General features: G+C 45.5%; 1 protein-coding gene across 6 annotated transcripts in view; it reads left to right on the top strand.

Annotated features, from left to right (window-relative positions):
- The window catches only part of RREB1 (ras responsive element binding protein 1), a 141,466-nt gene that overhangs the window by 51,589 nt on the left and 62,300 nt on the right, over nucleotides 1-27,577 (top strand). For all 6 annotated transcript variants that reach the window (XM_082638472.1, XM_082638473.1, XM_082638470.1 and 3 more), the window contains 5 exons: nucleotides 13,997-14,115; nucleotides 17,838-17,963; nucleotides 18,570-18,782; nucleotides 22,668-22,757; nucleotides 23,465-23,628. In XM_082638472.1, coding sequence (XP_082494598.1) covers nucleotides 18,612-18,782; nucleotides 22,668-22,757; nucleotides 23,465-23,628 — 425 coding nt within the window. In that variant the 5' untranslated portion in view covers nucleotides 13,997-14,115; nucleotides 17,838-17,963; nucleotides 18,570-18,611. The remainder of the gene's footprint in view (nucleotides 1-13,996; nucleotides 14,116-17,837; nucleotides 17,964-18,569; nucleotides 18,783-22,667; nucleotides 22,758-23,464; nucleotides 23,629-27,577) is intronic.

Below are 27,577 nucleotides of genomic sequence, written 5' to 3'. Positions count from 1 at the left end.
AGCTTGCGGGGTGTCAGCTGCACTGTGCTCGGGTTCTAGAGCCGGGAGGGGAGAGATGCAGGAGAGGGTGGGGAAGAGCCCTCGGGTCCTGTGGGAGCCGGCGGTGCAGACTTCCTTGATTAAGCACATGTGAGGCTGACCAGGATTTGTTTCAGCGGTGACCTGAAGCCGGAGGCGTTTTATTTCCTGCTGGCCATACAGCCCTGCGAGCTGGCAGCAGCTGTTTTACTCCTAATTGTCGATGGGATTGCATTTGTGATAAGCTAAATTATATTTATATTTCATTGTTAAACTTGGGGGCTGGAGCAGAATTTTTTTTTAAGATCAGCAAACTGGGCCCTGCCCTCCAAGAGGGGATGCCGAAGGCGGATGGAGGGGTTGTGGGGGAGGGCCAGCCGAGGGCCCAGCTAACCTGGAGGCGGATAGCGTGGCATCAGTAGCTCATACTGGGCGTGCCGTGCCGTGCCGTTTGTAAAGTGTTTTAGTTAATGTTCCTTTGATTGATTTCTGTGCTGTAAAGTATGGAGGGCTGGTATCACTAGCTTCATTTTCCGGGTGAGGGAACTGAGACTCAGAGACTTAAGTCGCTCCACTGGTGGCAAGCTGAGTTTCCAGTCCAAGACAGAAGACTCCACGTCGTGTGCTCTTTAGGCTGTGCTGCTGTGGTGTATTCTCCCGGTGCATCCTTCTGCATCTTACAGTAGGACGAAAAAGGGGCTGTCCTCTTAGAAGTCCCGACTCTGGACGTCAGAAGGCTGACCGGACTTGGTCTCCCACCCACTGCAGGGCCGGGTTGTGGTTATCCGCCCTCTGCTTGAGCACTTCCAGAGACAGCAAGTTCATTACCTCACGGGGCCGCGTTCCTTCTGTGGGCAGCTCTAGTCGTTCACAGCTCTGGTGTAAAGGATTATGGGGCCCCAGACCAGTTTCTTTGTGCCTCCTGCCCAAACCCCGTTCCCGTCATGGTGGACACGGGGGAAGAGTGGGCCCTCTCTTGCACGCGCCAGGCCTGCAGGTGTCCACTGTTCCTTCCGCCATTTCTTGTTTCCCCCCGGCTTGGTTTCCCAGTCCTCTAGTTTGCTAATCGCCCCTCTCTGAATGATTTTTCCATGCTCCTTTTTGTGGCATCTGGGCTAGAATCCTGGCTCTGCCCATGCAGAGCTGTGGAATAGCCAGCAGATAACCTCATCATTACCTGATCCGATCTGGGGGAGGAGTAAATATATGTAACGTGCCTAACACATTTTCTGGCCCAGAGTTTATGCCCCAATAGATGATACCCCGTAGTTATTAGAGAAGGGATACTCTGAAAGACACGTAAATGGATAAACACTAGACTTGTGACATACCCTGACTAAAATCCTGTTTTCTCTTGTAGCAATAGCTTTCCTTTCCATTTAAAAATTCTTCAGCCAAGGTAAGATGTGGAGGCCTCTCCCCACCCTTCCGGATAAGCCAGCAGAGCAGATGTAAAGGTGGGGCGGGGCCCCTAACCCTTATCCCCCGCAGGGTGCTCCTGTGAGACATCTCCTGCCTTCGGGAAGGCCCTGCCCTGCCCCGGGGAGAGGTGAGGGTGCCCTGGGCCCTCTGCCCCTCTGCTCAGCCTGAGGGCTCCCGCACCCCCTTTCTCACCAGCTTCCTTGCAGAGTAGAGAACCATACAGGTTTCTGCCAAGTTGGGCAAGAAGGTGATGAAATACCAGATCCTGGTGGCCGGGAAAAGATTGGCTCACCTGGGCAGAGGGACAGGGCTGCGCCCATGGGCCGCCAGGCCCCTCCCTGAAGAGAGGCCACTGAGAACAAATGGTTGCCATGTGGCCGCTGCAGAAGCCGTGGCTCCGAGTCTGGCAGCAGTGAGATGAGATCCCGGTGGGGCGATGAGATAGGGTTCGGGGGCAGAGCTGCAGGGGTGGAGTCAGCTCTTCGCAGGAGAGCATGTAATTGGGACCTGGCCCCGTTTCCTGCCTCCAGAGAAGCCAAGAGCCCTCACAGAGGGATGCAGGAAGGAGAGAGGGGACCGCAGGACGGTTTCGTCCAGCATGTACCAGGAAATCTCCCCACCTCTCCAGCGGTTCCTATTTTAAATAGTGAATTGACTCTGACTCACGTAGATAGGCTTGGTGAGCAAGAGCCCTGCCTTCCCGGTCGGCACTCGCCTCCCTGCTGAAGTTGTAGGTAATGTAGCAATTAAAACGTCCCAGTGGTTTTTATTTTTAAAAGAGAGACTTCCCTCTCCCTTATGGCACCCCTCCCCCCCACACTTTACTGAATATTAGAGTGTTCCTGGACGTTCCTTTTGAAAGGTAGCATCAGCAGCCTGTGTTATTCCTGGTACCCGCTGAGGCCCCTGAAGCCTGAGCAGGAAGGGGCGGCCGCTCTAGGCTGTAGGAACAGTCTCCATTCCACTTTTCTCCCTCCACGGTGGGTCACATTAAGAGAGAAACCACAGTAGACAGTGAGCTAGTTCCGAGGCTGGGGGAGCTCTGGGGTTGCCTTCCCGCCCCCGCAGCACACTTACTGCCAGGAGCAGCAGAGAAGGGAAGGGACCTGGGGGGACCGTGAGGGTGTCCAGGGCCACCGGAGATCCCGGCCAAAGGCCTCAACTTTGGAGACCATGCCTCAGCACCCTGGAAGGAGCTTTTCTGTGAGTGACACAAGTTTGGTGAATGCTGGAGAGGGGGCTTTGAGGATCCAGAGCTGCCTGGGGGTGGGGGGGTGCCCAGGCTGAGTGGTTCTGCTTTCTGTGCACTGCAGGTTGGCCCTGCCCTGTCTGAAGCTCACATCCCACACGTGCCCGCTCCTGAGGAAGCTAAAATAGCCCCACATAGATTTATCCCTCTCCCTCCGCCCTTATTGTTTTAATTTTTTTATTTTTTAACTTCTTTGTGGTAAATAAAGCTAAAGTTAGAACTGGGGTCTGAGTCTCTGCTCCAGTGCCTTGATTTTTGCTCCTGGGAGTATGATAAGCCAGTGGCCTCTTCCAAATCCTCATAGAAGGAACGTTTTTCAGGGAGATCCTTGGTTTTTTGTCACCCTCCTTTCAGAATTCTATGTAAAGCACTGGTCCTCAAAGCTGGATCTCATCCCCTGGGAGCCAACAAACAGACTCCAGGGCCCGCCCCCAGGGGAGTTTCTGATGCAGCAGTTCTGGGTGGTGCCTGAGAACCTGCATTTCTTCTTTCTCTCAGTTTAATTGAGATATAATTGATGTACAGCACTGTGTTGGTTTAAGGTGTACAGCGTCATGACTGACTCACATTTATTGAGACTGCATTTCTAAAGCAAGGTCTGTGATGCCGCTGGACGGGACGACTCTGGGGTGGCCGTGCTGGAGCGAGGGTCAGTAGCAGTTAGCCCCTCACTGAGTAGATGAGACCGTAAGGTTTCCTTCTGATGCTGAGCAGGGCCCTGTGGGGCTCCCCGGCACGGAGGCCTTTTTGTCCTCCATTTCTTGTAGGCAAGACTCCAACCTTCGCATGGTGTTGGCTTAATTTTGATCTGTGCAGTTCTGTGACTCACTCTCCACCATCTGTGCTCCCCGTCTCCTGCCCCCCAGTACTTCCTACACACGCGTCTCCTCCACACCCCAGGAGAGGACCCCAAAGCGTGGACTCCAGGTCTGCAATCGATTTGTGTGGAAGCGGAAGGCCCCGGAGGACTCAAGTCACTTCTGAGCTCGAGCACCTGTCAGTGGATCAGTGGGATCCAGCCTCTCCCACAGTATTGGGGTGTTTGGGATTTCAGGAGCCTGGTGGCTTCCTCGCAGTTGCCTGCTTGGAGCACCGCAGGGTGTGGAGCGTGGACCCCCATCCCTTTTCGCAGTGGGGGCCGTGCATGGACGCAGACTCCGTGCAGTGAACTTGTTAGTCTGGGGCAGGAGTCCAGTCCTCCTCCTGCCAGAGGTGAAGGTGGGAGCAGAGAGCACCCTCTTCCTGCCTAGAAACAGACGGAAATGGGAAGCCGTGCCCTGGAGGGGCAGAGGTGACTCAGAGATCGTTAGAAGTCCGAGAATGTGACGGAGGGAGTGCGTCTGTTCTCTCAAGCCCCGCGCTAGGAGTTGGAAATGTTGTCCAGCAGAAACTGAACAGAGTTTAGAATCTGGATTCACTTTGCTCTCCCGCCGTGGTCTTGGGGGCTGTGCAGTGGGACTATCCCTCACAGGGTTGCTGTTACAGGGGTCGAGCAAGATGATGCACTTAGCTTGTGGCAGACAGTGTTCAGAAGGTGTCAGCCGCTCTCGTCATTGGTCTTCGTCCTAGGCTTTCAGTGCGGGTGTTGCAGAGGTAGAGTTTGGAACAGGGGGCCTTCGACTGCTGGGAATCCGGGAGGCTTCACATGAACAGTGGCCCCCGAGGGACGGGATCAGGGGAGGGGTGCAGGTGTATGTTCTGGGGGAAGAAACTGAGCAGAGAGTGTGAGGGCCGGTGGGCAAGAAGGCCAGAGGAACACTGAGGCCAGAGCACGGAGCGCTGTGAACGTGGGTCAGCAGGTCCTCCGTCCAGAGCGGGCGTGTTGCGGAGGCAGAGCCCAGAAGACCACCCGGGGGCCACACACACGGCCGTGGGACCCAGGGTTGCTGCCCTGCCCGCACCTCCCGGCTCTGCTCTCTTGCACGTGGCCGGTGCCGAGGGGTGCGTCCGCGCTCCCCCTGCGGGTAGGATCCAGGGCTGGCTGGAGCAGCTCACGGTGCCCCGCTGTACCGCTCGAATGCTCTACGTGACACTCCAAGGCTCCCTTTGAGCAAAGCCTGTGCCAGCGAGGGGGAGGGGGCCGTGCATGGGTTGCCGCCCTACCCAAGGCATAGACTGAACTCTCAGCCAAGAAACACATCAACTTCCTGGAACTCAGCGCCGTCGTCACAGCTGTCAGCCTTCAGAGCACACGCGAGGCCGTCTTGGTTAGAGGAGACGGTTTTGCCCCGAGCTTTGCAGGCATGGCCATGGTGCACACTAGTCTGCTTGGGTTTCATCCCCAGCCTAGCCAAGACTTCCTGCATCAGTCAGCCCATCCTAAGAGAGATGTCCTTGCTGCTTGTTAAGCCCCTGAGTAGCCCAGAACATTTTAGTAGCTGAACTCCTCTAAACTCACACTCTGTTAGCCGGTCCTGGGTTGGCCCGAACCGGCTGTTTCAATCAGGGGATCAACCATCCCAAGTATTTGTGGACCTCTGTGTAGGCTCCACACCGCCTCTGTCCTGCTTCGGTGTTGTAAAGCTCCCCACCGTCTGGTTTGTGAGCTTCTCCTGTCATCCTTGGCATCCAAGCTTTTGCCTGGGGGCCTTAGGACAGATTTTAGATTTCACTTCAAGAACCCTGCGGGTTTTCACAAGCTGGGGAGCTTTGTTTCTAGACCATCTTCCCTTTTATCTTTCATCTCTTCTTTGCTATCTCATTGACCTGGAGACAGGATCCTTAATCTTTTCTTTCTGGCTTTGCATAGCATTGTCCCTTATCTCCTCTGGGGCTGGGGCTGGCCTGCCCTCCCCATCATCCTCACAGAGGGACCTCTGCCCTCTTCAGGCCATCCTGCTTCCATCAGGTCTGGGCAAAGCCTGTGTGGGAATGCAAATCCAGAAATGCAGTAGCCTCCCTCAGGAGCCCGGGACCCACCCCTCCAGCTTCCTGGAGGTTCTGTCTCCAGGGTACAGCCCCTCCTCATGGGTCCATTTCTCTTCTCTTCTCTTTTCTCTTTTTTTGAGGCGGTGGTGATAGAGCTAAGGGGTATCTTGAATTTTCTTCCAAGAACCGTCCTGTACTTTTCCACTCCTGGAGTTGTGTGAATCGATCAGGCCTGGTGGAACCCCAAACAAACAGGGTAGTGACTCTTGTTACTCAGCTTAATCACAAGACATTCTTGATATTCAGATCATTTACATCCAAGATCAGAGGATGGAAGTTTCAGGGTCAAGTCTGTCAGGTTGGCCCTCTCCTCTCCTTGGTTCCCCTTGTGGATTGAGGAGGTTACTTGGTGGACTTTGTAAAGTATCTTTTTTAAGTGAGAGGAGGGAGTGGGTCCATATTTTAATGAGAGTCTTAGTTATATTCTGGAAATCTTTAATTCCAGAGACTTGTCTCTCTGTGGGTTTTTTTTTTTTTTTTTTTTTTTTTTGCTGTACGCGGGCCTCTCACTGTTGCGGCCTCTCCCGTTGCGGAGCACAGGCTCCGGATGCGCAGGCTCAGCGGCCATGGCTCACGGGCCTAGCCGCTCCGCGGCATGTGGGATCTTCTTGGACCGGGGCACGAACCCACGTCCTCTGCATCAGCAGGCGGACTCTCAACCACTGCGCCACCAGGGAAGCCCTGATTGTGTTTTTATTCATTATGTATAGAAATATAGTTCACTTTGCTTATTTGGAGATCTTGGCAGTTTCTAGGAAAAAACCATGGAGCTATTCTTCTCTGGACTTGCTTCCTAATATTTGCCATTAATATAAAAATGAATAACAATATAGGGAAACTTTGCTTGCTTTTTTTTTTAAACAGTATATAATTTCACCTTAGGCATCTTTAAATTTAGATGGGTGGAGATGATCTGAAAGGATGTTTTCTTTGTGCGTTTCTGAAACCTCATGGGAATTTTTAGTAAAATGGTCTTGATTCACGGTTTCAAGGAAGGTGGGTTATATATCAAGTAAAACCGGGATTCTTATCCTACTTATCCCGGATGGGTTTCTGGGGCCCCTGACCCCCTTGATACTGAAGGAAAATGTTGGGTGTAGAGTATGTCCTTTTATCTGTGGGAGGGTCCATAATTTTCATCAGATCCTCAAGGAGGGTCTTGCCCACAAGGACCATCGGGAATTGCTGGGGTAGTAATAAGGGTTCCTCCAAGTTAAAGGCAGGGGGTGGTGGTGGTGTCTCTGGCCTTTCTGGGGCTGTCCCTGTGAGTTATTCCTTGCTTCTTGACACTTTGTTCAAAATCCAAAGAACTTTTCAAAAGCGAAAGACACAAAGAAAAGGAAGGAGAACTGAAGCAGTGAGGTGTGGAGAGAGAAATCACCGAGGAGCTGCTTCTGATAGGAAGGGCTGCTGGAGATTCTCACCCCCAGCAGACCCGGTCCGGGAGGAGCTTGCCCGCCTTAGGTGCTCAGTAACTGTGTGGACAAAGTAAGATTCAGGGTGATAAGTGGGCGTGTGACGTATCAGGCAGCTTCTCTGCAGACACTCCAAAAGGGACAAGTTTTTGTCCGTGTGGCAGTCACTTTACTCTCTCCAGTTTTGCACTCTTCGGCGGCTGTTTCAGAGACAGAATGGGCTGGAGGTGTAGTTCTGAATTTTTGAATTTTATTTTATTTATTTTTTTATATAGCAGGTTCTTATTAGTTATCTGTTTTATGCATATCAGTGTATATATGTCAATCCCAATCTCCCAACTCATCCCACCACCACCATCCCTCCCCCCCACCACTTTCCCCCCTTGGTGTCCATACGTTTGTTCTCTACATCTGTGTCTCTATTTCTGCCCTGCAAACCGGTTCATCTGTACCATTTTTTTTTCTAGGTTCCACATATATGCGTTAATATACGATATTTGTTTTTCTCTTTCTGACTTCACTCTGGATGACAGCCTCTAGATCCATCCACATCTCTACAAATGACCCAATTTTGTTCCTTTTTATGGCTGAGTAATATTCCATTGTATATATGTACCACATCTTCTTTATCCATTCGTCTGTCTGTGGGCATTTAGGTTGCTTCCATGACCTGGCTATTGTAAATAGTGCTGCAATGAACATTGGGGTGCATGTGTCTTTTTTTTTAACATCTTTATTGGAGTATAATTGCTTTACAATGGTGTGTTTCTGCTTTATAACAAAGTGAATTAGCTATACATATACATGTATCCCCATCTCTTCCCTCTTATGTCTCCCTCCCTATCCCACCCCTCTAGGTGGACACAAAGCACCGAGCTGATCTCCCTGTGCTATGCGGCTGCTTCCCACTAGCTATCTAGTTTACGTTTGGTTGTGTAAATATGTCCATGCCACTCTCTCACTTTGTCCCAGCTTCTCCTTCTCCCTCCCTGTGTCCTCAAGTCCATTCTCTACGTCTGCGTCTTTATTCCTGTCCTGCCCCTAGGTTCCTCAGAACCTTTTTTTTTTTTTTTTTAGATTCCATATATATGTGTTAGCATATGGTATTTGTTTTTCTTTTTCTGACTTACTGCACTCTGTATGACAGACTCCAGGTCCATCCACCTCACTACAAATAACTCAATTTCGTTTCCTTTTATGGCTGAGTAATATTCCATTGTATATATGTGCCACATCTTCTTTATCCATTCATCTGTCGATGGACACTTAGGTTGCTTCCATGTCCTGGCTATTGTAAATAGAGCTGCAATGAACATTGTGGTACATGACTCTTTTTGAATTATGGTTTTCTCAGGGTATATGCCCAGTAGTGGGATTGCTGGGTCGTGTGGTAGTTCTATTTTTAGTTTTTTAAGGAAGCTCCATACCATTCTCCATAGTGGCTGTATCAATTTGCATTCCCACCAACAGTGCAAGAGGTTTCCTTTTCTCCACACCCTCTCCAGCATTTGTTGTTTGTAGATTTTCTTATGATGCCCATTCTCATTGGTGTGAGGTGATACCTCATTATAGTTTTGATTGGCAGTTCTCTAATAATTAGTGATGTTGAGCAGTGCTTTTCATGTGCTTCTTGGCTATCTCTGTGTCTTCTTTGGAGAAATGTCTGTTTAGGTCTTCTGCCCACTTTTTGATTGGGTTGTTTGTTTGTTTAGTATTAGCTGCATGAGCTGTTTATATATTTTGGAGATTAATCCTTTGTCTGTTGATTCATTTGCAAATATTTTCTCCCATTCTGAGGGTTGTCCTTTCGTCTTGTTTGTAGTTTCCTTTGCTTTGCAAAAGCTTTTAAGTTTCACTAGGTCCCATTGGGTTTTTATTTTTAATACTCTGGGAGGTGGATCAAAAAAGATCTTGCTGTGATTTATGTCAAAAAGTGTTCTTCCTATGTTTTCCCCTAAGAGTTTTGTAGTGTCCGGTCTTACATTTAGGTCTCTAATCCATTTTGAGTTTATTTTTGTGTATGGTGTTAGGGAATGTTCTAATTTCATTCTTTTACATGTAGCTGTCCAGTTTTTCCCAGCACCACTTATTGAAGAGACTGTCTTTTCTCCATTGTATATCCTTGCCTCCTTTATCATAGATTAGTTGACCATAGGTCCATGGGTTTATCTCTGGGCTTTCTAGCCTGTTCCATTGATCTATATTTCTATTTTTGTGCCAGTATCATACTGTCTTGATTACTGTAGCTTTGTAGTATAGTCTGAAGTCAGGGAGTCTGATTCCTCCAGCTCCGTTTTTTTCCCTCAAGACTGCTTTGGCTCTTCGGGGTCTCTTATTTTTTTTGCAGTATGCGGGCCTCTCACTGTTGTGGCCTCTCTTGTTGCGGAGCACAGGCTCCAGACGCGCAGGCCATGGCTCACGGGCCCAACCGCTCCACGGCATGTGGGATCTTCCCGGACTGGGGCACGAACCCGTGTCCCCTGCATCGGCAGGCAGACTCTCAACCACTGCGCCACCAGGGGAGCCCTCCTCAGGGTCTTTTGTGTCTCCATACAAAGTTTAAGATTTTTTGTTCTGGTTCTGTAAAAAATGCCAGCGGTAGTTTGATAGGGATTGCATTGAATCTGTAGATTGCTTTGGGTAGTATAGTCACCTTCACAATATTGATTCTTCCAATCCAAGAACATGATATATCTCTCCATCTGTTTGTGTCATCTTTGATTTCTTTCATCGGTGTCTTATAGTTTTCTGAGTACAGGTCTTTTACCTCCTTAGGTAGGTTTATTCCTAGGTATTCTATTCTTTTTGTTGCAATGGTGAATGGGATTCTTTCCTTAATTTCTCTTTCTGATCTTCCGTTGTTAGTGTATAGGAATGCAGGAGATTTGTGAGCATTAATTTTGTATCCTGCAATTTCACCAAATTCATTGATTAGCTCCAGTAGTTTTCTGGTGGAATCTTTAGGATTCTCTATGTATGGTATCATGTCATCTGCAAACATGACAGTTTTACTTCTTTTCCAATTTGGATTCCTTTTATTTCTTTTTCTTCTCTCATTGCTGTGGCTAGGAATTCCAAAACTATGTTGAATAATAGTGGTGAGCGTGGACATCCTTGTCTTGTTCCTGATGTTAGAGGAAATGTTTTCAGTTTTTCACCACTGAGAATGATGTTTGCTGTGGGTTTGTTGTATATGGCCTTTATTATGTTGAGGCAGGTTCCCTCTATGCCCACTTTCTGGAGAGTTTTTATCATAAATGGGTGTTGAATTTTGTCAGAAGCTTTTTCTGCATCTATTGAGATGATCATATGGTTTTTTTTCTTCAGTTTGTTAATCTGGTGTATCACATTGATTGATTTGCATATGTTGAAGAATCCTTGCATCCCTGGGAAAAATCCCACTTGATCGTGGTGTATGATCCTTTTAATGTGTTGTTGGATTCTGTTTGGTACTATTTTGTTGAGGATTTTTGCATCTATATTCATCAGTGATATTGGCCTGTAATTTTCTTTTTTGGTAGTATCTTTGTCTGGTTTTGGTATCAGGGTAATGCTGGCCTCATAGAATGAGTTTGGGAGTATTCCTTCCTCCACAATTTTTTGGAAGAGTTTGAGAAGCATGGGTGTTAGCTCTTCTTTAAATGTTTGATAGCATTCACCTGTGAAGCCATCTGGTCCTGGACTTTTGTTTGTTGGAAGATTTTTTTAATATAAATTTATTTATTTTATTGATTTATTTTTGGCTGTGTTGGGTCTTTGTTGCTCCATGTGGGCTTTCTCTAGTTGCAGTGAGCAGGGGCTACTCTTCATTGGGGTGCGTGACCTTCTCATTGCGGTGGCTTCTCTTGTTGCAGAGCATGGGCTCTAGGCGCGCGGGCTTCAGTAGTTGTGGCTCGTGGGCTCTAGAGCGCAGGCTCAGTAGTTGTGGCGCACAGGCTTAGTTGCTCCGCGGCATGTGGGATCTTTCCAGACCAGTGCTCCAACCCGTGTCCCCTGCATTGGCAGGCAGATTCTTAACCACTGCGCCACCAGGAAAGCCCTGTTGGAAGATTTTTAATCACAGTTTCAATTTCATTATTTCTGATTGGTCTGTTTATATTTTCTATTTCTTCCTGGTTCAGCCTTGGAAGGTTATACCTTTCTAAGAACTTGTCCATTTCTTCCAGGTTGTCCATTTTATTGGAATAGGGTTGCTTGTAGTAGTCTCTTAGGATGCTTTGTATTTCTGTGGTGTCCATTGTAAGTTCTCCTTTTTCATTTCTAATTTTATTGATTTACATCCTCTCCCTCTTTTTCTTGATGAGTTTGTCTAAAAGTTTATCAATTTGGTTTATCTTCTCAAAGAACCAGCTTTTAATTTTATTGATCTTTGCTATTGTTTTCTTTGTTTCTAGTTGATTTATTTCTGCTCTGATCTTTATGATTTCTTTCCTTCTACTAACTTTGGGTTTTGTTTGTTCTTTCTCTAGTTCCTTTAGGTGTCAGGTTTGATTCTTTATTTGAGATTTTTCTTGTTTCTTAAGGTAGGCTTCTATTGCTATAAACTTCCCCCTTAGAATTGCTTTTGCTGCATCCCATAGGTTTGGGATTGTCATGTTTTCTCTGTAATTTGTCTCTAGCTATTTTTTGATTTCCTGTTTGATTTCTTCAGTGATCTCTTGGTTATTTAGTAACGTATTGTTTAGCCTCCATGTGTTTGTGTTTTTTACATTTTTTTCCCTGTAATTGATTTCTAATCTCATAGCATTGTGGTCGGAAAAGATGCTTGATATGATTTCAGTTTTCTTAAATTTACTGAGGCTTGATTTGTGACCCAAGATGTGATCTATCCTGGAGAATGTTCCCTGTGCACTCAAGAAGAAAGTGTAATCTGCTGTTTTTGGATGCAATGTCCTATAAATATCAATTAAATCTGTTTTATTTTGTCATTTAAAGCTTGTGTTTCCTTATTAATTTTCTGTCTGGATGATCTGTCCATTGGTGTAAGTGAGGTGTTAGAGTCCCCCACTATTATTGTGTTACTGTCGATTTCCTCTTTTATAGCTGTCAGCAGTTGCCTTATGTATTGAGGTGCTCCTATGTTGGGTGCATATATATTTACAATTGTTATATCTTCTTCTTGGATTGATCCCTTGATCATTATGTAGTGTCCTTCCTTGTCTCTTGTAACATTCTTTATTTTCAAGTCTAGTTTATCTGATATGAGTATTGCTACTTCAGCTTTCCTTTGATTTGCATTTGCATGGAATATCTTTTTTCCATCCCTTCACTTTCAGTCTTTATGTGTCCCTAGGTCTGAAGTGGGTCTCTTGTAGAGAAGATGGGTCTTGTTTTTGTATCCATTCAGTGAGCCTGTGTCTTTTGGTTGGAGTATTTAATCCATTTACATTTAAGGTAATTACATTTAAGGTAATTATCGATATGTATGTTCCTATTACCATTTTCTTAATTTTGTTTTGTAGGTCCTTTTCTACTCTTGTGTTTCCCACTTAGAGAAGTTCCTTTAGCATTTGTTGTAGAGCTGGTTTGATGGTGCTGAATTCTCTTAGCTTTTGCTTGTTTGTAAAGCTTTTGATTTCTCCATCGAATCTGAATGAGATCCTTGACAGGTAGAGTAATCTTGGTGTTAGGTTCTTCCCTTTCATCACTTTAAATATATTGTGCCATTCCTTTCTGGCTTGTAGAGTTTCTGCTGAGAAATCGGCCTTTAACCTTATGGGAGTTCCCTTGTATGGGATTTGTCGTTTTTCCCTTGTTTCTTTCAGTAATTTTTCTTTGTCTTTAATTTATGTCAGTTTGATTACTGTGTGTCTTGGCATGTTTCTCCTTGGGTTTATCCTGCCTGGGACTCTCTGTGCTTCCTGGACTTGGGTGGCTATTTCCTTTCCCATGTTAGGGAAGTTTTCGACTGTAATCTCTTCAAATATTTTCTCAGGTCCTTTTTCTCTCTCCTCTCTTTCTGGGACCCGTATAATGTGAATGTTGTTGCACTTAATGTTGTTCCAGAGGTCTCTTAGGCTGTCTTCATTTCTTTTCATTCTTTTTCTTTATTCTGTTCCACAGCAGTGAATTCCACCCTTCTGTCTTCCAGGTCACTTATCTGTTCTTCTGCCTCAGTTATTCTGCTATTGATTCCTTCTAATGCAGTTTTCATTTCAATTATTGTATTGTTCATCTCTGTTTGTTTGTTCTTTAATTCTTCTAGGTGTTTGTTCTTTAATTCTTCTAGGTTTTTGTTAAACATTTCTTGCATCTTCTCTGGACGTGTAGTTCTGGGAAATGCTGTGTTCTAGGTCTCTCTAAATTTGCAGAAGGCCAGACACAGCTTTCTCCCAGGTCAGGGGTTTGAGGCCCCTGGCACCCCAGAGCAGACTTTCTCAAACTCTTGAAGGGCATGTGTAACTTGAGGAGTTTTCTCTATCTTCCCTGCAGAAAGGAAAAGATACACCTTTGGTCTTGTTTGAACTGTTGTGGATATTTTCCCCATCACTCAGGAGAAGGCATAATAGTCACTGCTTTACTTAAGGGGCTGTTTAGTTCCATATGTTTTACTTTCAACTCTCTTCTTTTCTCCTTCTGTTTCTGATAGCACTTAGTGTGGTCTTTTCTTCTCTTTTTTTAAAGTGGCAGTCCATCAGCATCTGCTGTCAGCATGCCATTCAGATGCTCAAAGCTTCATTTGGAGCCATTGGTCTCGGCCATTTGCACGTGATGACGCCCTCAATGTTGTTGGGGCATGCTTTGGGGGTTCCTTCCGTCCACGTCACACTCGATTCCAGTTGCTCTTGCTCGGGTGGAATTGACCTAGTTGCTGGAAGATTGCTTATAAGTGCAGGCAGGGGATGGGAAATGCTGTTGTCCTTAATTTGTGACTCCCAGTGTTGTAAGTGGAGAAAATGACACAGAGACAGGATCCTGTCTGGTCTGGACTCCCTCTTCATGTCACCTTTTCTTGTTTTTGTAGGTTGCTCCAATCTGTTCCAGAGGTGGTGGCTTTGAGGTGTGACCCTGCCCACGCTTGGGGCCCAGCCAGCACCACCTCCTCAGTAAGGAGAGCCAGCTTGATAAGACGAAGATAAACAGGTCAGTTAAACTTTATGGACACTCCTTGAGTCACAGTAACTTTGAATGTTGTCCTCCCTCCCCTCCCCATGTCCCCATTGAGCAGTCCACCCTCTGCTTGGGGTCCTCCTGACGTTTTGATACAAAACCAAGGTGAAACTCTCACTGTGAACTGCTAGTTATTCCACACCTAAGAGCCGGGGGTGTGGGATGAGAAGTCTTGGAAAGCGTGCCGAGGGCCTGGCTCACAGGAAGCAACGCTGCAGGCACCCCCGTTCCCTGCTTATTCCTTCCCACCCGCAGGTTTGAACTCTTTGGGTTCAAAACTGGAACACCAGGCCAGTCCACGTGGCCATGTCAATGGAGATGACAATTTCCTTTCATGTCTGCTTTGGGGGCCTCATCTGGGTTCCCACTCCTCTCTGGTTGCAGCTGGAGGAGATTGTACTAGAATGGGGCCAGTGATTTTTATTTTTATTTTGTTTATTATGGTTATTATTATTTTTTTTTAATTTGCAGTGACAGAGCTGATGTGTAGGATGGTGTCAGAGAGCAGAGGAGAGAGTGAAAACATACGGACTCTTAAGTATTGACAAAGAAAGTGTGCTTTGTGAATGGACCTTAAACTGTTAAACCTGTCTTTCACCCCCTGAGATTGAGTATCAGAAGGTTTAGGTTGGCCAGTTTGGATTACTGCTCTAGTGTGGTCCACGGTTGGGCGTTGGGTAGGTAGAATTGACTAATTCTGGCTCCTGGCTTCTGGTTAAATTAGTGCATAAATGCACCTTAACGTTAAGGTGGATTTGTGTTTTCTGACCGGGAACAATGGGCTGCATTGTTTTACACCCGGTCCCTTCCCTTCTTCCTGCTCCATCCTCCCTAAAGGAGAGCTCACGCATAACACACAAGCGCAAACTGGAGGAAAATCTTAGAACAGGTCTGAGAGGCTGGTTTGGGTTGCTTCTGAAACAGCTTTTCAGGGACGAGTCCAGTGACCGTTCTTCTTGTCAGACAGTGTAACTGGGAGTTTCATTTTCTTAAGTCTGTATTTTTTTAAAAATATTACTATTTACTTACATTTAAACAAGGAAAAGGAAGTGAATGTAGGTGATCTTGGTGTCCTCAGTGGGTAGTGTCACACTTCACACTTTATCCCAAAGGGGAAATAAATTTAGCAAATGTCTTCCTGTCCAGACAAAATGGGAAACAGCAAGTTTGCATGACTTTTCTCCTTTTCCAGTTGGAATATAAGCCCCTGCAACTTTCAGCCCTTAGGTTGGTTAACTGTTGCGACTATTGCTGGGTTTTCTATATTTAGGACATTTAGGTAGTTTGCAAGGATGTATCTTTGATGTTATAATGATTGTGACAAAAATTCTTACAGGCACTTTGGCTCTTTTTTTTTTTTTTTTTTTTTGCTGTACGCGGGCCTCTCACTGCTGTGGCCTCTCCCGTTGCGGAGCACAGGCTCCGGACACACAGGCTCCGCGGCCATGGCTCGCGGGCCCAGCCGCTCCGCGGCATGTGGGATCCTCCGGGACCGGGGCACGAACCCGTGTCCCCTGCATCGGCAGGCGGACTCCCAACCACTGCGCCACCAGGGAAGCCCTGGCTCTTTTTGATGAATATATTTTTTGTTAATTTTCATATTGACTATTTCCCTTTTCTCCATTTTCTTTCCCTACTCAGTGAAAGAATTAGAATATGTTTTCTGTAACTTATAATTTTATATTTATCTAAAAGGTGTTTTCTCTAATCTATTCCTGGTCTGAAAAACTCTACCACACTTTTCTTCTCTAAGTATAGTAATAGGACAAGAGCAAGATCATCTAAACTCCCACTATAAATTGGTGGAAAGGTTAACTTTATTTTTACTGACATAATGTAATTACAATAAAGATTTCTAGTCATTTATTTTATAATTTGATGTACATTAAAACTATGGGGGATATATATTTAAAAGAATGAGATGGTTTTGGTATAGAAGGTGTCCCCTTACTTGAATCGAGGGACTAATCATATACTGATTGATGACAACAGTTCTGGGGAACTGATGATACTTTTGTCAGAAATCCTTTAAGAAAGAAAATGAGGTGTGTGTATACTTCCGTATGTGTGTACTCGTGTTGAATGTTTTTTCCTAGAGAGGAATCTCCCAAATAAACTTTCAAAGACAGTCAAAATTGGAAGTTTTAAAGCACAATTTTTAATAAGTTTAAATGGTCTTACATATATGGAGGAAACTTCATGGAAGGACAACAGCTTTGGGGTTTGGGGGGGTTGTTTGTTGTTTTCTTGGTTGTTTTAATTTTGGACCAAGGTTTCCTCTTTTTTTTTAATTTAATGTGTATTTTTATTTATTTTTAATTTATTATTTATTTGGTTGCACCAGTTCTTAGCTGCGGCAGGTGGCTTGCCGGCTCAAGGTTTCCTCTTTTTTTTTGCGGTACGCAGGCCTCTCACTGTTGTGGCCTCTCCCGTTGCGGAGCACAGGCTCCGGACGCGCAGGCTCAGCGGCCATGGCTCACGGGCCCAGCCGTTCCGTGGCATGTGGGATCTTCCCGGACCGGGGCACGAACCTGTGTCCCCTGCATCGGCAGGTGGACTCTCAACCACTGCGCCACCAGGGAAGCCCCAAGATTTCCTCTTTTAATGGGAAAGATGTGAGGGGTGAGGCTGGATCAGTGGTTTTAAGTTGTATGTTTGGTCGTTAGTCCTCTTACTTACCATTTGGAAAAGTATTAGAGTCATATCTTCAAAATGTCTACTAAAAGGAAGGCACATTTTGTCTCTTGACAAGGAAAGCACTGTTCCTGAGGTTCTCTTTGGCTCTTGGGTGAGGGTTTAGCTCGGGACTTCTCAGCTGATGGCAGCGTCACTTAATAAAGTTATGTCCCCAGGCTTTCCTGCTCTGCTGCTGGACACGTTTGCAGCTGCTCTGGGTGTTACCGTTTGTCACATCCTAGGTCGCTTCTCCTAGAGTTGGAGGAGGAACCGCAAGACATCACATTCTTTCTGGTGTTGTTCCTAAGTATTCACTTTGCTCCTGAGATAATTAGCTTGATCTCTGAGGCAGCTGTGGACTTGCAGAATTTAATGCACACTGGAGCATAACAGGATACGTGGCTAGAGAATATCTCCCCAAATAAAATAAGGGAAACAGTTGACCTGGAGGCTTCCTTCTGGCCATAGCTATAGCCATAGTACTTCTGTGGAAGAAGCATAACTAGAAAAGGCCTGGAGAAGTAAAGTGTGATGTGTACATGGGCTGTAGTTTTCCCTTTAGTCAACCTATTTGTATTACCAAGTTGCTTTAAGGTCTGACCTAATCCCTTCTAGACTCTGAGCCTTTAGAGGCTTTAGCCTTCAGACTCTGACTCCTTTACTGCCTTATCTTTGGTCAGTTTTAGGGGGAGGCGGGAGATGGTCAAGTGGGAGTCTTGAGAGTCCTTGTGGGAGACAGGAGTAGAAAGTTTGCTGTAGGGATATGAATATGAGCTTCAGAAAATACAATACCACAGAATCGTTTTGGCTGTTGGGAGTGAGGGTGACAGCACTGTAGGGAACATCAGTTAAGGGTGAAAAACAACCACAGAACGTGGTTTTGGAAGAAAAAGAAGGCTTAGCCGCCTCCTCTCACACTGTTCCCTGTAGTCTTGGGAATACAGTGGTCTGAGATTAGGGTAAACAAATGGTTTCTGTTTTTTCTTCACTGAACCTTTTTGCCTTTGCTTCCCTTCCAGTGTCAGCGAGTGATACCAGAGAAGAAAAAAAAAAGAAGTGAACCCAGCCTCATTTCCTCCTCCACGTGGGCGATTGCTACAGCAGGGGAAGGTCTCACAGTATATCAGTTGGGGCAGAGAATGGAGGTGATTGGCAGTGAGGGCTGGGTTTTCTTCTGTCCATTTCCTGGGGTACAGCTATATTATGTACTTGCATGTTTTAAGAAACAGTCTTTTTTATGCTGATTTGAAATGCGGTTATAGTGTTGGGTGATAGTGTTGGCTTCTCAGCTGTCTTAACAGTTCGGGCTCCCCATTAAAATCACGGTATTGCAGCCTGGAGTTTAAGTGACAGCCGGGGTTTCTCATCCTTAGTTGTTAGGTCTAGAACATGCACATAGCAGTAAGTGAGTTAGGCTGTTAGGTGGGTGCCGGCCAGATGGCAGCTCCCAGGCTTCCTAATTGTTGTAGCCTTTCCCACTCTGCCTAATGAAAGCTTAGGAAAGGCAGAAAGACCTGCCTCGGGCAGCTTCGTCGGTGGCACATGCTCAGAAAGGAAGCAGGGTTATCGGTTTGGCATGACAGCACTTGGTTTAGATGAAAGCTTAAGTCATAGGAGTCATATGAGTGTCAGCTTGAATTGAAGAAGGAGTTTTAACCCCACTGCAGTGGTGGCAGCCATGGCCACTGCCACCTGGTTGTGACAGAAGCCTAAACTTCCCATTGATCACATCAGCAATTTCTGATTTTCAGTTCTGTGGCCGAGGCTTCCTAGAAGCTTAAACCTTTGTCCCAATGACGTCAAGTTCGCCCGTTGGCTTGGAAGGTTCAGATTTGTCTTCCATCAACACCATGATGTCAGCGGTAATGAGCGTAGGGAAGGTTGCCGAGAATGGTGGGAGCCCCCAGAGCATCAGGTCCCCCACGAAGCCTCCGGGACCAAATCGGATTGGCCGAAGGAACCAGGTAAGCGTTAGTGTGCCCGGCTGTGGCGTCCATGAGAGTGTTGGGAGAAGGATGTCCCCGTGAGCCCCAGCTTCCTAAGCCAGAAACTCGGAGGTGGTCAGAACTGAGTGGACATACCCAGAGGCCATAATCCTTTTTCAAGAGCTAACTTCTCATAGCTTATGTCAGTTTCCCTTCGTAGAGAAAATTTCCCATGCTGTGGTGTTGGTATTGGTGAAAGCGCCCTTATTCTCTGCCGTGTGATTTGATTTGAACGCGAGCTTTCTCCACGGGACAGGCGAGGCAGAGAACTCGACTTACTCCTCTCCTGTGGCATGATTTGTTTCCTCGTTCATGCGGCTGGTTGATTGGGTTTCTGATGCCACCTCCTTGATTTTTTTTTTTAAGTGTCTCCAGATTAGGTAGTGATGAGTCCTGGCTGTGCTGGAGCTGCTCTTCAGCTTCCATCCTTGACAGAGCACACAGTGGGGCTCCTGAGAATTCCACTCAAGACGCCATTTATTCCTCTTGAATTTTCAGAGATCAGGAGGGGCGGAGAGGAGTACATGGGAGGGCAGGGATGTTATGAAAGGCGGTGTCTCCTCCCTTGGGAAATCAGATGAGTCTTTTAATTAATGTACAAACCGGGCACTTGGGAAGGTGTTGCTGTCCTGCAGCAGCACGCTCGACGGTGCATGAAGCTCAAGGAGTGAGGTGAGCCGTTCCCCTTTCCACTCTGCGTCACGTGATGTGAACGTTCCACGTTTGGCTTCACTGATCTAATGGGGTCCCACCAAACCCTCGGGAGAAGGCAGTCTTCTGAGTTTGTCCAGGGACTGGGGGTGGACAGGAAGGTAAGCCTGTTGGGTTCTTAGGGGTTAATTTTCTTTTTTTATTAACAATCCCGCAGTGACTGTCCCTACACAGAATTGTCTGAGCATAGTGTGATGGTTTTCTATAAATTTGTAGACATACAACATGAATTACGGCTTTTGATACGATGTGCCCTCCAAGAAAAGCTGTCCCTGCCTAAAATCCCTCCAGCAGCACAGGAGTGTTCGTTTCTCCACCTCTTTCTCAAGGCTGAAGACTTGGCAGAGTTAAATGATGCTTTAGGCTTGGGGCATTGATACTTTTTCTCTCTTTTTTCCCTTGTCTCTGCGTGCCTCTCTTCCTATGGGTACCTGAGAAAATTCTCAGCCTGTCTGACTGTGGCCTGAGCCGAGAAGGAGTGCTAGCTCTGGGAAGAAAAGGTTTATTTCCACTCTCATGTGACTGTCCATCCATCCATCTATCTGTCCATCCCTCCATTCATCCCCCTATTTCACAATATACACCCCCCTCCTTCCTCCAACCAGGTACTGCGCCAGGTGCCGAGCTCTTCTGTAGAGCCCAGCATCACCCCAACACAGGCAGACCTGGCCCAAGTCCAGGTTCTGGTCCCTTCCCAGTGATTCAGAGACAGTAGGTAGAGCCGTAGAGGGGCCCCATGGCACCTCCATCCCTGCATGGTAAGTGGAGCTGACTCCACAGGGGTGCCTGGGCCATTTCCCACCCACTTCCTGTGTCCTCTGGGGTTCCTTAGGGCACTGGCTGAGTTTTTGAAAGGAGGTCTGGGCTAGAGGTAGGATGGGAAAGACAGTGCATTAAAAAAACCAAGCGCAGTGCGGGAGAGAGAGTGCAGACTGCGTCGGCCTTACCTGGGACGGACAGGAGGGCTGAGAAGGGAGCCCTGGGGAGAAGCCCAGCAGCTAGCAGAGTTCCAGGGCAGATTAGCCATAGCCGGAAGCCAACAAGGGTGCCAGATAGTTTCATTATGGAATGGTTAGTTATCACATTAGCTGTTAATTTTGTCTGTCAGCTCAGGAAGCGTGCTCCTTCCACCAGCACGGCCACAGCCACTGGATTCAGCACTCTCCAGCAGGTCCTCTTCCAGCATCACGATGCTCCCTTCTCTGTTTGATTTGTTTTTAAAAATTAAATCTGAGTCTGGAGACTTCCTTCTCCCAGACCATCGTGGATGTCCTGGACCTGTGGATGTCCTGGACCTGTGCTATGGTCTGCAGCGTGCCGCTGCCCGCCTCTGAGAATGGTGAGGCTCCAGTTAACCGTAAACCCAGGATCAATCCCATTAGCCCCAGGGGCCACTCAGCGTGTCTGAAATTTGCCTCAGGGGAACGCAAGATGATTTTTTTTAAAAAGAATTTTAAAATCCTCAAGAGGCTGGCTACTTGGAGGCCTGACTTTTTAACATATATTTCCACCCTACCGATGAATCTCTTTTTAAAAAAAAACACACAAAAAAACTTTTTAATATATATTATCACTAACCTAATAATTTAACAAAAATACCCGAAAGACCGAGTTTGGGCCCAGCTGTGAGGCATCCCTCATTTTTATATGAGAGCTCTTACTTTGTTGTTACTACTTTTGGTTTTGGTTTTTCTGCCTGGTGGTTCTTGGCCAGCTCCTTTCTGACTGTCGTAGAGTGGGGCTGAGAAGGCCTGACACCCTCCTCCCCGCAGACACACACGTTGCCTCGGGGAGGAGTGGAAGTGGATGATGACTGGGCGAAGGTGCAGGGGTTTTTGTGTTTTGTTTTTTAAATTGTCTCTGGGTTAATCACCTTTCTTAGAATTCATATCTGTGATTTTTTTTAATTTGAGAGTGAAAAAATGTGTAGCATACCTATTTCTCAGACCCAAGGCCCCAGACTGGGAGCAGGTGTATAGTGCTTAAAATAAGGCTTGTTAGTCTCAGAAGAGGGAAGGGAACCCACTGTAGGAGCCGCGTACTAGACCCCATCACGCGTTCACTCCACCCCGTCTGGTGCCATTTGTTTTTATGGTCTTCAGGGTGACTTTTATTTTCGTCATCTCTCATGAGCCAACCACAAGGGTGTTTCCTTTCTGTGCCTTGGGGTTAATCCTTTCTGGGTCAGACTTACACAGCCTAGCGGTTTAGGGCACGGGCTGTGGAGCAGCTGGCCTGAGTTTTAATCCTGGCTCTGCTGCCAGGATTAAATAGTTCTTTGATTTGGGGGCAGGTTACTTGCCTCTCTGTACCCGTTTCCTCATCCCGAAAATGGGATCCATAATAGTGGCTGTTTCTCACGGTTGTGTGAAAAAACACTATTCTGTATGTGCAGAGTTTAGCACATAGTAAGTGTTCAATAATCGGTATTATTTCAGGGAACAGAAATGCATTCAAATGAGTACACATAAAAAGAGGTCTATTGAAAGATGCCCAAGGGTCCAGCCCTCCCTCCTGTCACCTCCCAGCGACTGCACCCTCCCTCACTCTTTTTTGTTATTTATAAGCAGTGGTAAGCAGGTGCTCGCAGCGAGTAAAAGGAACCCGTTGATGTCCGATGGGCACACTGGTGGGTACTGGGGCCTTCCACCCTCGGGAGGGTGGGTTTTTGATGTGAGAACTCCGTTCCCTCTTGTGTGTCTTGGTGGACTCAAGACCAGGTAGAAACTAGTGACTGGAGCCTGGGTCAGAATTGAGGAGAAATACATCCCTTTTCTAGCTCAGCTGTGGCCTGATGCGTAATTTTTCACCATCGCTGATGATTAACTAAATGGTGTCTAACAAGAACACTAGTATTCACTGAGCACTTAGCCTGTACGGGGCACTGTTCTGGTGTCTTCTGTGTGCTGACTGATTTAATCCTTATCACCGTGTGAGGCAATAGATGCTATTATTTCCCCCATTTTACAGATGAGGAAACTGAGGGCAGACGGGACGGCCACTCTCCCAAGCTCATACCCAGCCAGGCTCCAGGGCCTATGCTCTCAGCTGCTCTGTTGCTACAGCTCGTCAGACACAGATGTTTATAACACAGATGAGAGGCATTAGTTCACTGTGAGCTGAGATGGATTCTCCCTTTTATTCTCTTTTCAGGAAACAAAAGAGGAGAAGTCTTCCTATAACTGTCCCCTGTGTGAGAAGATTTGCACTACACAGCACCAGTTAACTATGCACATTCGCCAGGTTTGCTGCTGCTTTTGTATTTTCTTTGTTAAGAGAGGGGATGGGATTTTATCTTAACGGATGAATTGTGGCTGTTTAATTTAGATTTAGTATTCTTAATTTTGAGGGGCAGTTATGAAATAATTTTTGTGTGTCCGTGTTATTGTGACAGAGTCCCAGGTCAATACAGAATATCTTTTTGGAATTTAGCAAACATCTAATTAACTAACCACGTACAACAGAAGACTTTTCATCATCTGTGACTTGTCATTGTGAACCAAATCTCCTCACAGTGCAGTGAGATTATAGATGTAGACCCTAATTCTATATATTGCTATGAACTTACATCGTGTAGCAGGGAATTTCCTTGATTTGGGATCTCTTTTGGCTTTTCTTCTTGACAGTAAGATTTATCCTTCTCCCTTGCCTGCTGTGGCTGGTTCCTGACAAGTATTGAATCTAGAACAGTGAAGGACTGACAATATTCAAATCATAACATGGTACTGCATAGTAGCATCATTTAGTAACTTGGGTTTGATAGAACACAATATTTATTTGCCTATGGTCTCAATAGATTTTGATGTTCGGGACGATATTTTAAATGAAAAAGAAAAAACATTGCTGAGAAGTGTTAGTTTTTTTAAAATAAAGCTCTGAATGTGCATTTCATAATCACCTTGTTTTGACCCGTCTTCCTAAGTGACCACTGCGATCATTGCTTTCTGCAGCACAACACAGACACTGGAGGGGCCGACCATTCATGCAGCATTTGTGGGAAGTCGCTGAGCTCAGCCAGCTCCCTGGACCGCCACATGCTGGTGCACTCTGGGGAGAGGCCTTACAAGTGCGCTGTGTGTGGCCAGTCTTTTACCACCAACGGGAACATGCACAGGTGAGTGAGGGCAGCCTCTGCCTGCTGGCTAGAGCCTGGAGGTTGACAGAAAGCAAAGTGGCCTTCCATCCATCTTACCTAAAGGCACAAAGAGTTCTGTTCACTGTATGGAAAAGCCAGAGGTGGTTTTGTTTGCCTGCCGTGTACAGTCTCCAGTGTGTCAGAGGTGTCTGCTCAAGGAAACAGAAGTACCTGGGCTAGGTCCTTGGCCGATGGGGGAATCTTCAGGGTGACCCTTTGCCAATTGGAGTTTCTTTGCTTAGGTGCCAGAGGTGGGCAGCTTATCAGACACAGAGGAACCCTAGAGGATTAGCAGAGTAACCCTTGCCTTTTTAAAACTATTTGCATATGCCTACCAGATACCCTGCAGGGCGAAAAATTTCTGGAGCAGTTGAATAAATAGTTAAGTGGGCTGGTCCTAGAGCTTCAGGATAAGATAGGATAAAATGAGAAAGAAAATCTGATAAATGTCAGGAATCTACTTCCTGAGGGAGAAAGATGCTCCCTCAGAAGTGGGAGGGAGCTCAGTTGTGGGTATATTAAAATGTGGGAGGAACCAATGGAAAATGCACTTTACAGAAGGATTACTTAATTTTAAGGGTTAGAACAGACTTTTTTTAATGCTTTCTTTTTTTACACACACATTTAGGAACATTGGAAATCCAGGAAAACGTTTTAAAGGGACTCAGAATTTCACCTTCTCAAAAAATCAGGCTGTTGTTATTTTTCCATATTCCCTTTTAAGCATTATGTTGATTTCTTTTAAAGAGTTGACTAACATTGTTTTTTACATATTTATTCAAAAGAAGACTTTATATAGTTGTGAAATTGATATTTTATCATATATAAATACTCAAACGAGATGGTCCCGTTTATTCCAACTGAAATCATTTTATGATCCACTGATGGTGTACTTGGGACATACTGGTATAGTGGTACATTTCTGGATTTTTGGAATTAGGCTCCTGATTTCAAATCTCAGCTCTGCTACTTGTAAATTTTCCATCCTTGAGCAAGTTGCATAACCTTGGTACCTCACTTTCCTTCTCTTTAAAATGAGATTTTCTCTTTTTTTTTTTGCGGTACGTGGGCCTCTCACTGTTGTGGCCTCTCCCGTTGTGGAACACAGGCTCCAGACGCGCAGGCTCAGTGGCCATGGCTCACGGGCCCAGCCGCTCCGCGGCATGTGGGATCTTCTCGGACCGGGGCACGAACCCGCGTCCCCAGCGTCAGCAGGCAGACTCTCAACCACTGCGCCACCAGGGAAGCCCAAAATGAGATTTTTTTTTAGTGTTTTAAATTTATTTATTTATTTATTTAGGGCTGTGTTGGGTCTTCGTTTCTGTGCGAGGGCTTTCTCTAGTTGTGGCAAGTGGGGGCCACTCTTCATTGCAGTGCGCGGGCCTCTCACTATCGCGGCCTCTCTTGCTGCGGAGCACAGGCTTCAGACGCGCAGGCTCAGTAGTTGTGGCTCACGGGCCCAGCTGCTCCACGGCATGTGGGAATCTTCCCAGACCAGGGCTCGAACCTGTGTCCCCTGCATTAGCAGGCAGATTCTCAACCACTGTGCCACCAGGGAAGCCCCCAAAATGAGATTTTTAATGAGGATTTGGAGATAATGAGTTTAGCCCATGGCAGGCACTCAACCAGTGCTATTTATTATTTTTATTTGCATTTCTGAGTAATGCTGCAATCATTTGAATCCTATGGATTTCTCAGTCTGAACTCCTAGAAGTAGGGTAGAGTATGACATTATGACAGGTATCACTATTTTAAAGAATTTTGATGAAGTGTTTTTTTTTTTTCCATGTAAGTTCCAATCCCCTTTGCCCCTCATCTCCTCCTAGGAGTGTTTTTGGGTACAAAGGAGGAAGTGAACACTGTCATCGTTTTTTAACATATTTTACATTTTAGCTTTTTACTTTTTTACCTCCACATCAGCCTGTTAGTATCATTTTGCCTTCTGTTTGCCATTCGTTTTGTTTTGCCTTCTCCTTTTATCCCACCTGCCAAAAAAAAAAAAAAGTCCTCTGTCGCTTGTGTATTTGACCCCTCAAAATCCAGTCCTACAGGTATAGCCTGTTCCCTTCTGGGGGGTTTCCCCGCTTTCTCCTACCCAATTGTGGATCATTTTCATTACCCCAAAAAGAAACCCCATACCCATTATCAGTCACTCCTCATTACTACCCACCCTCCAGGCCTAGGAGAACACTCATCTACTTATCCTCTGTTGATTCACCTGTTCTGGACTTTTCATATAGCATGCGGTCTTTTGTGACCAGCTTCTTTCACTTAGCATTAATGTTTTCAAGGTTCATCTATGTTGTAGCATCTATCAGTATTTTATTATTTTTTATTGTCATATAACAGTCCATTGTATGGACATACCACATTTTATTCACCTCTTCATCAATTGGTAGACATTTGAGTCGTTTTCACTTTTTGGCTATTCTGTATAATGCTGCTGTGAACATTGTTGTACAAGTTTTGTGTGGACATGTGTTTCCACTTCTCTTGGGTAGATACTTAGGAGGGGAATTGCTGAGTCGTGTAGTAACTCCATGTTTTAACATTTTGAGGAACAGCAAAGCTGTTTTCCAGAGCAGCTCCATCATTTTACCCTCCCACCAGCAGTGTGTCACGGTTGCAGCTTTACACATCCTTGCCAACACTTGTCTTTTTCATCACAGCCACCCTAGTAGGTGTGAAGTGAAATCCCCATGCGTTCATAATTTTAGTTTTCACATTTAAGTCTACAATTCATTTTAAGTTGATATTTGTGTATAGTATAAGGAAGGAATCCAAGTTCAGTCTTTTGAACTATTTAAAAACTTTTCTTTCCTCATTGAATTATCTTACCAGCTTTATCAAATTTCAGTTAACCATAAATGTAAGGATTTATTTCTGTACTCTCAATTCTGTTCCATTGATAGGTATGTCTATCCTGAGGCCTAACACTGTATTGATTACTGTAGCTTTTGGTAAGTTTTGAAATTGGGAGGTGTGACTCTTCAAACTTAGATCTTTTCCTAGATTGTTTTGACTGTTCTGGGTTGCTTGCATTTCTGTGTGAATTTTAGTGTCAGCTTATCAATTTCTGCAGAAAAAAGCAGCTGGGAAGATTATAGGGATTGCAAAATGTGTAGGTCAGTTTGGGGGCATCGCCATCTAACAATATTAAATCTTTGAGCATGGGATATTGTCCATTTATTTAAGTCTTAATAGACTTCTTTCCCCTATGTTTTATCATTTTTAAGAGTGCAAGTTTTATATTTATTTATAAATAAATATATTTATATTTATTTTAAATTTTTTCCAAAGTGTTTTATTCTTTTTAGTGGTATTGTAAATGGAATTGTTTTCTAATTTTGTTTTTTGACTGTCAGTTGCTAATCTATAAAAATAACAATTCAAATTTTATATTGGTTTTGTTTCCTGCAACCCTTCTGATCTTGTTTATTCATTCTAATAGTTATTTGGTGGATTCCTTAGGATTTTCTATATCTAAGATCATGTCATCTGCAAGTAGAGAGAGTTTTCCTTTTTCCTTTGAAACCTTTTATTTATTTTTCTTGCCTGCTAGCCCGGGCTAGACGCTCCAGTGTGATGTTCCATAGAAGTGAAAAGAATGGACATCCTTGTCTTATTTCTGATCTTATGGAGGAAAGATTCAGTCTTTTCCCATTAAATATGCTATTAGTTGTAGGTTTTTCATAAATGCCCTTTATCAGTTTGAAGAACTTCCTTTCTGTTCCTAGTTTGCTTGGTGTTTTTATCATGAAAAGGTGTTAGATTTTGTCAAAGGCTTCTTCTACATCTATCAAGATGGTCAAGTTGTTTTTGTCTTTTATTCTGTTTTGGATGTTAAATTAACCTTATTCCTGAGATAAATCCCACTTGGGCACAGTGTATAGTCATTTTGTCATATGTTGATAGATTGGGTTTGCTA

This window comes from Mesoplodon mirus, assembly GCF_964341445.2.
Source record: "Mesoplodon mirus genome assembly, chromosome: 12".
In the NCBI taxonomy this organism is placed as follows: domain Eukaryota; kingdom Metazoa; phylum Chordata; class Mammalia; order Artiodactyla; family Ziphiidae; genus Mesoplodon; species Mesoplodon mirus.
Note: the sequence above shows the minus strand (reverse complement) of the source record. Positions and strands in the feature narration are given on the sequence as shown.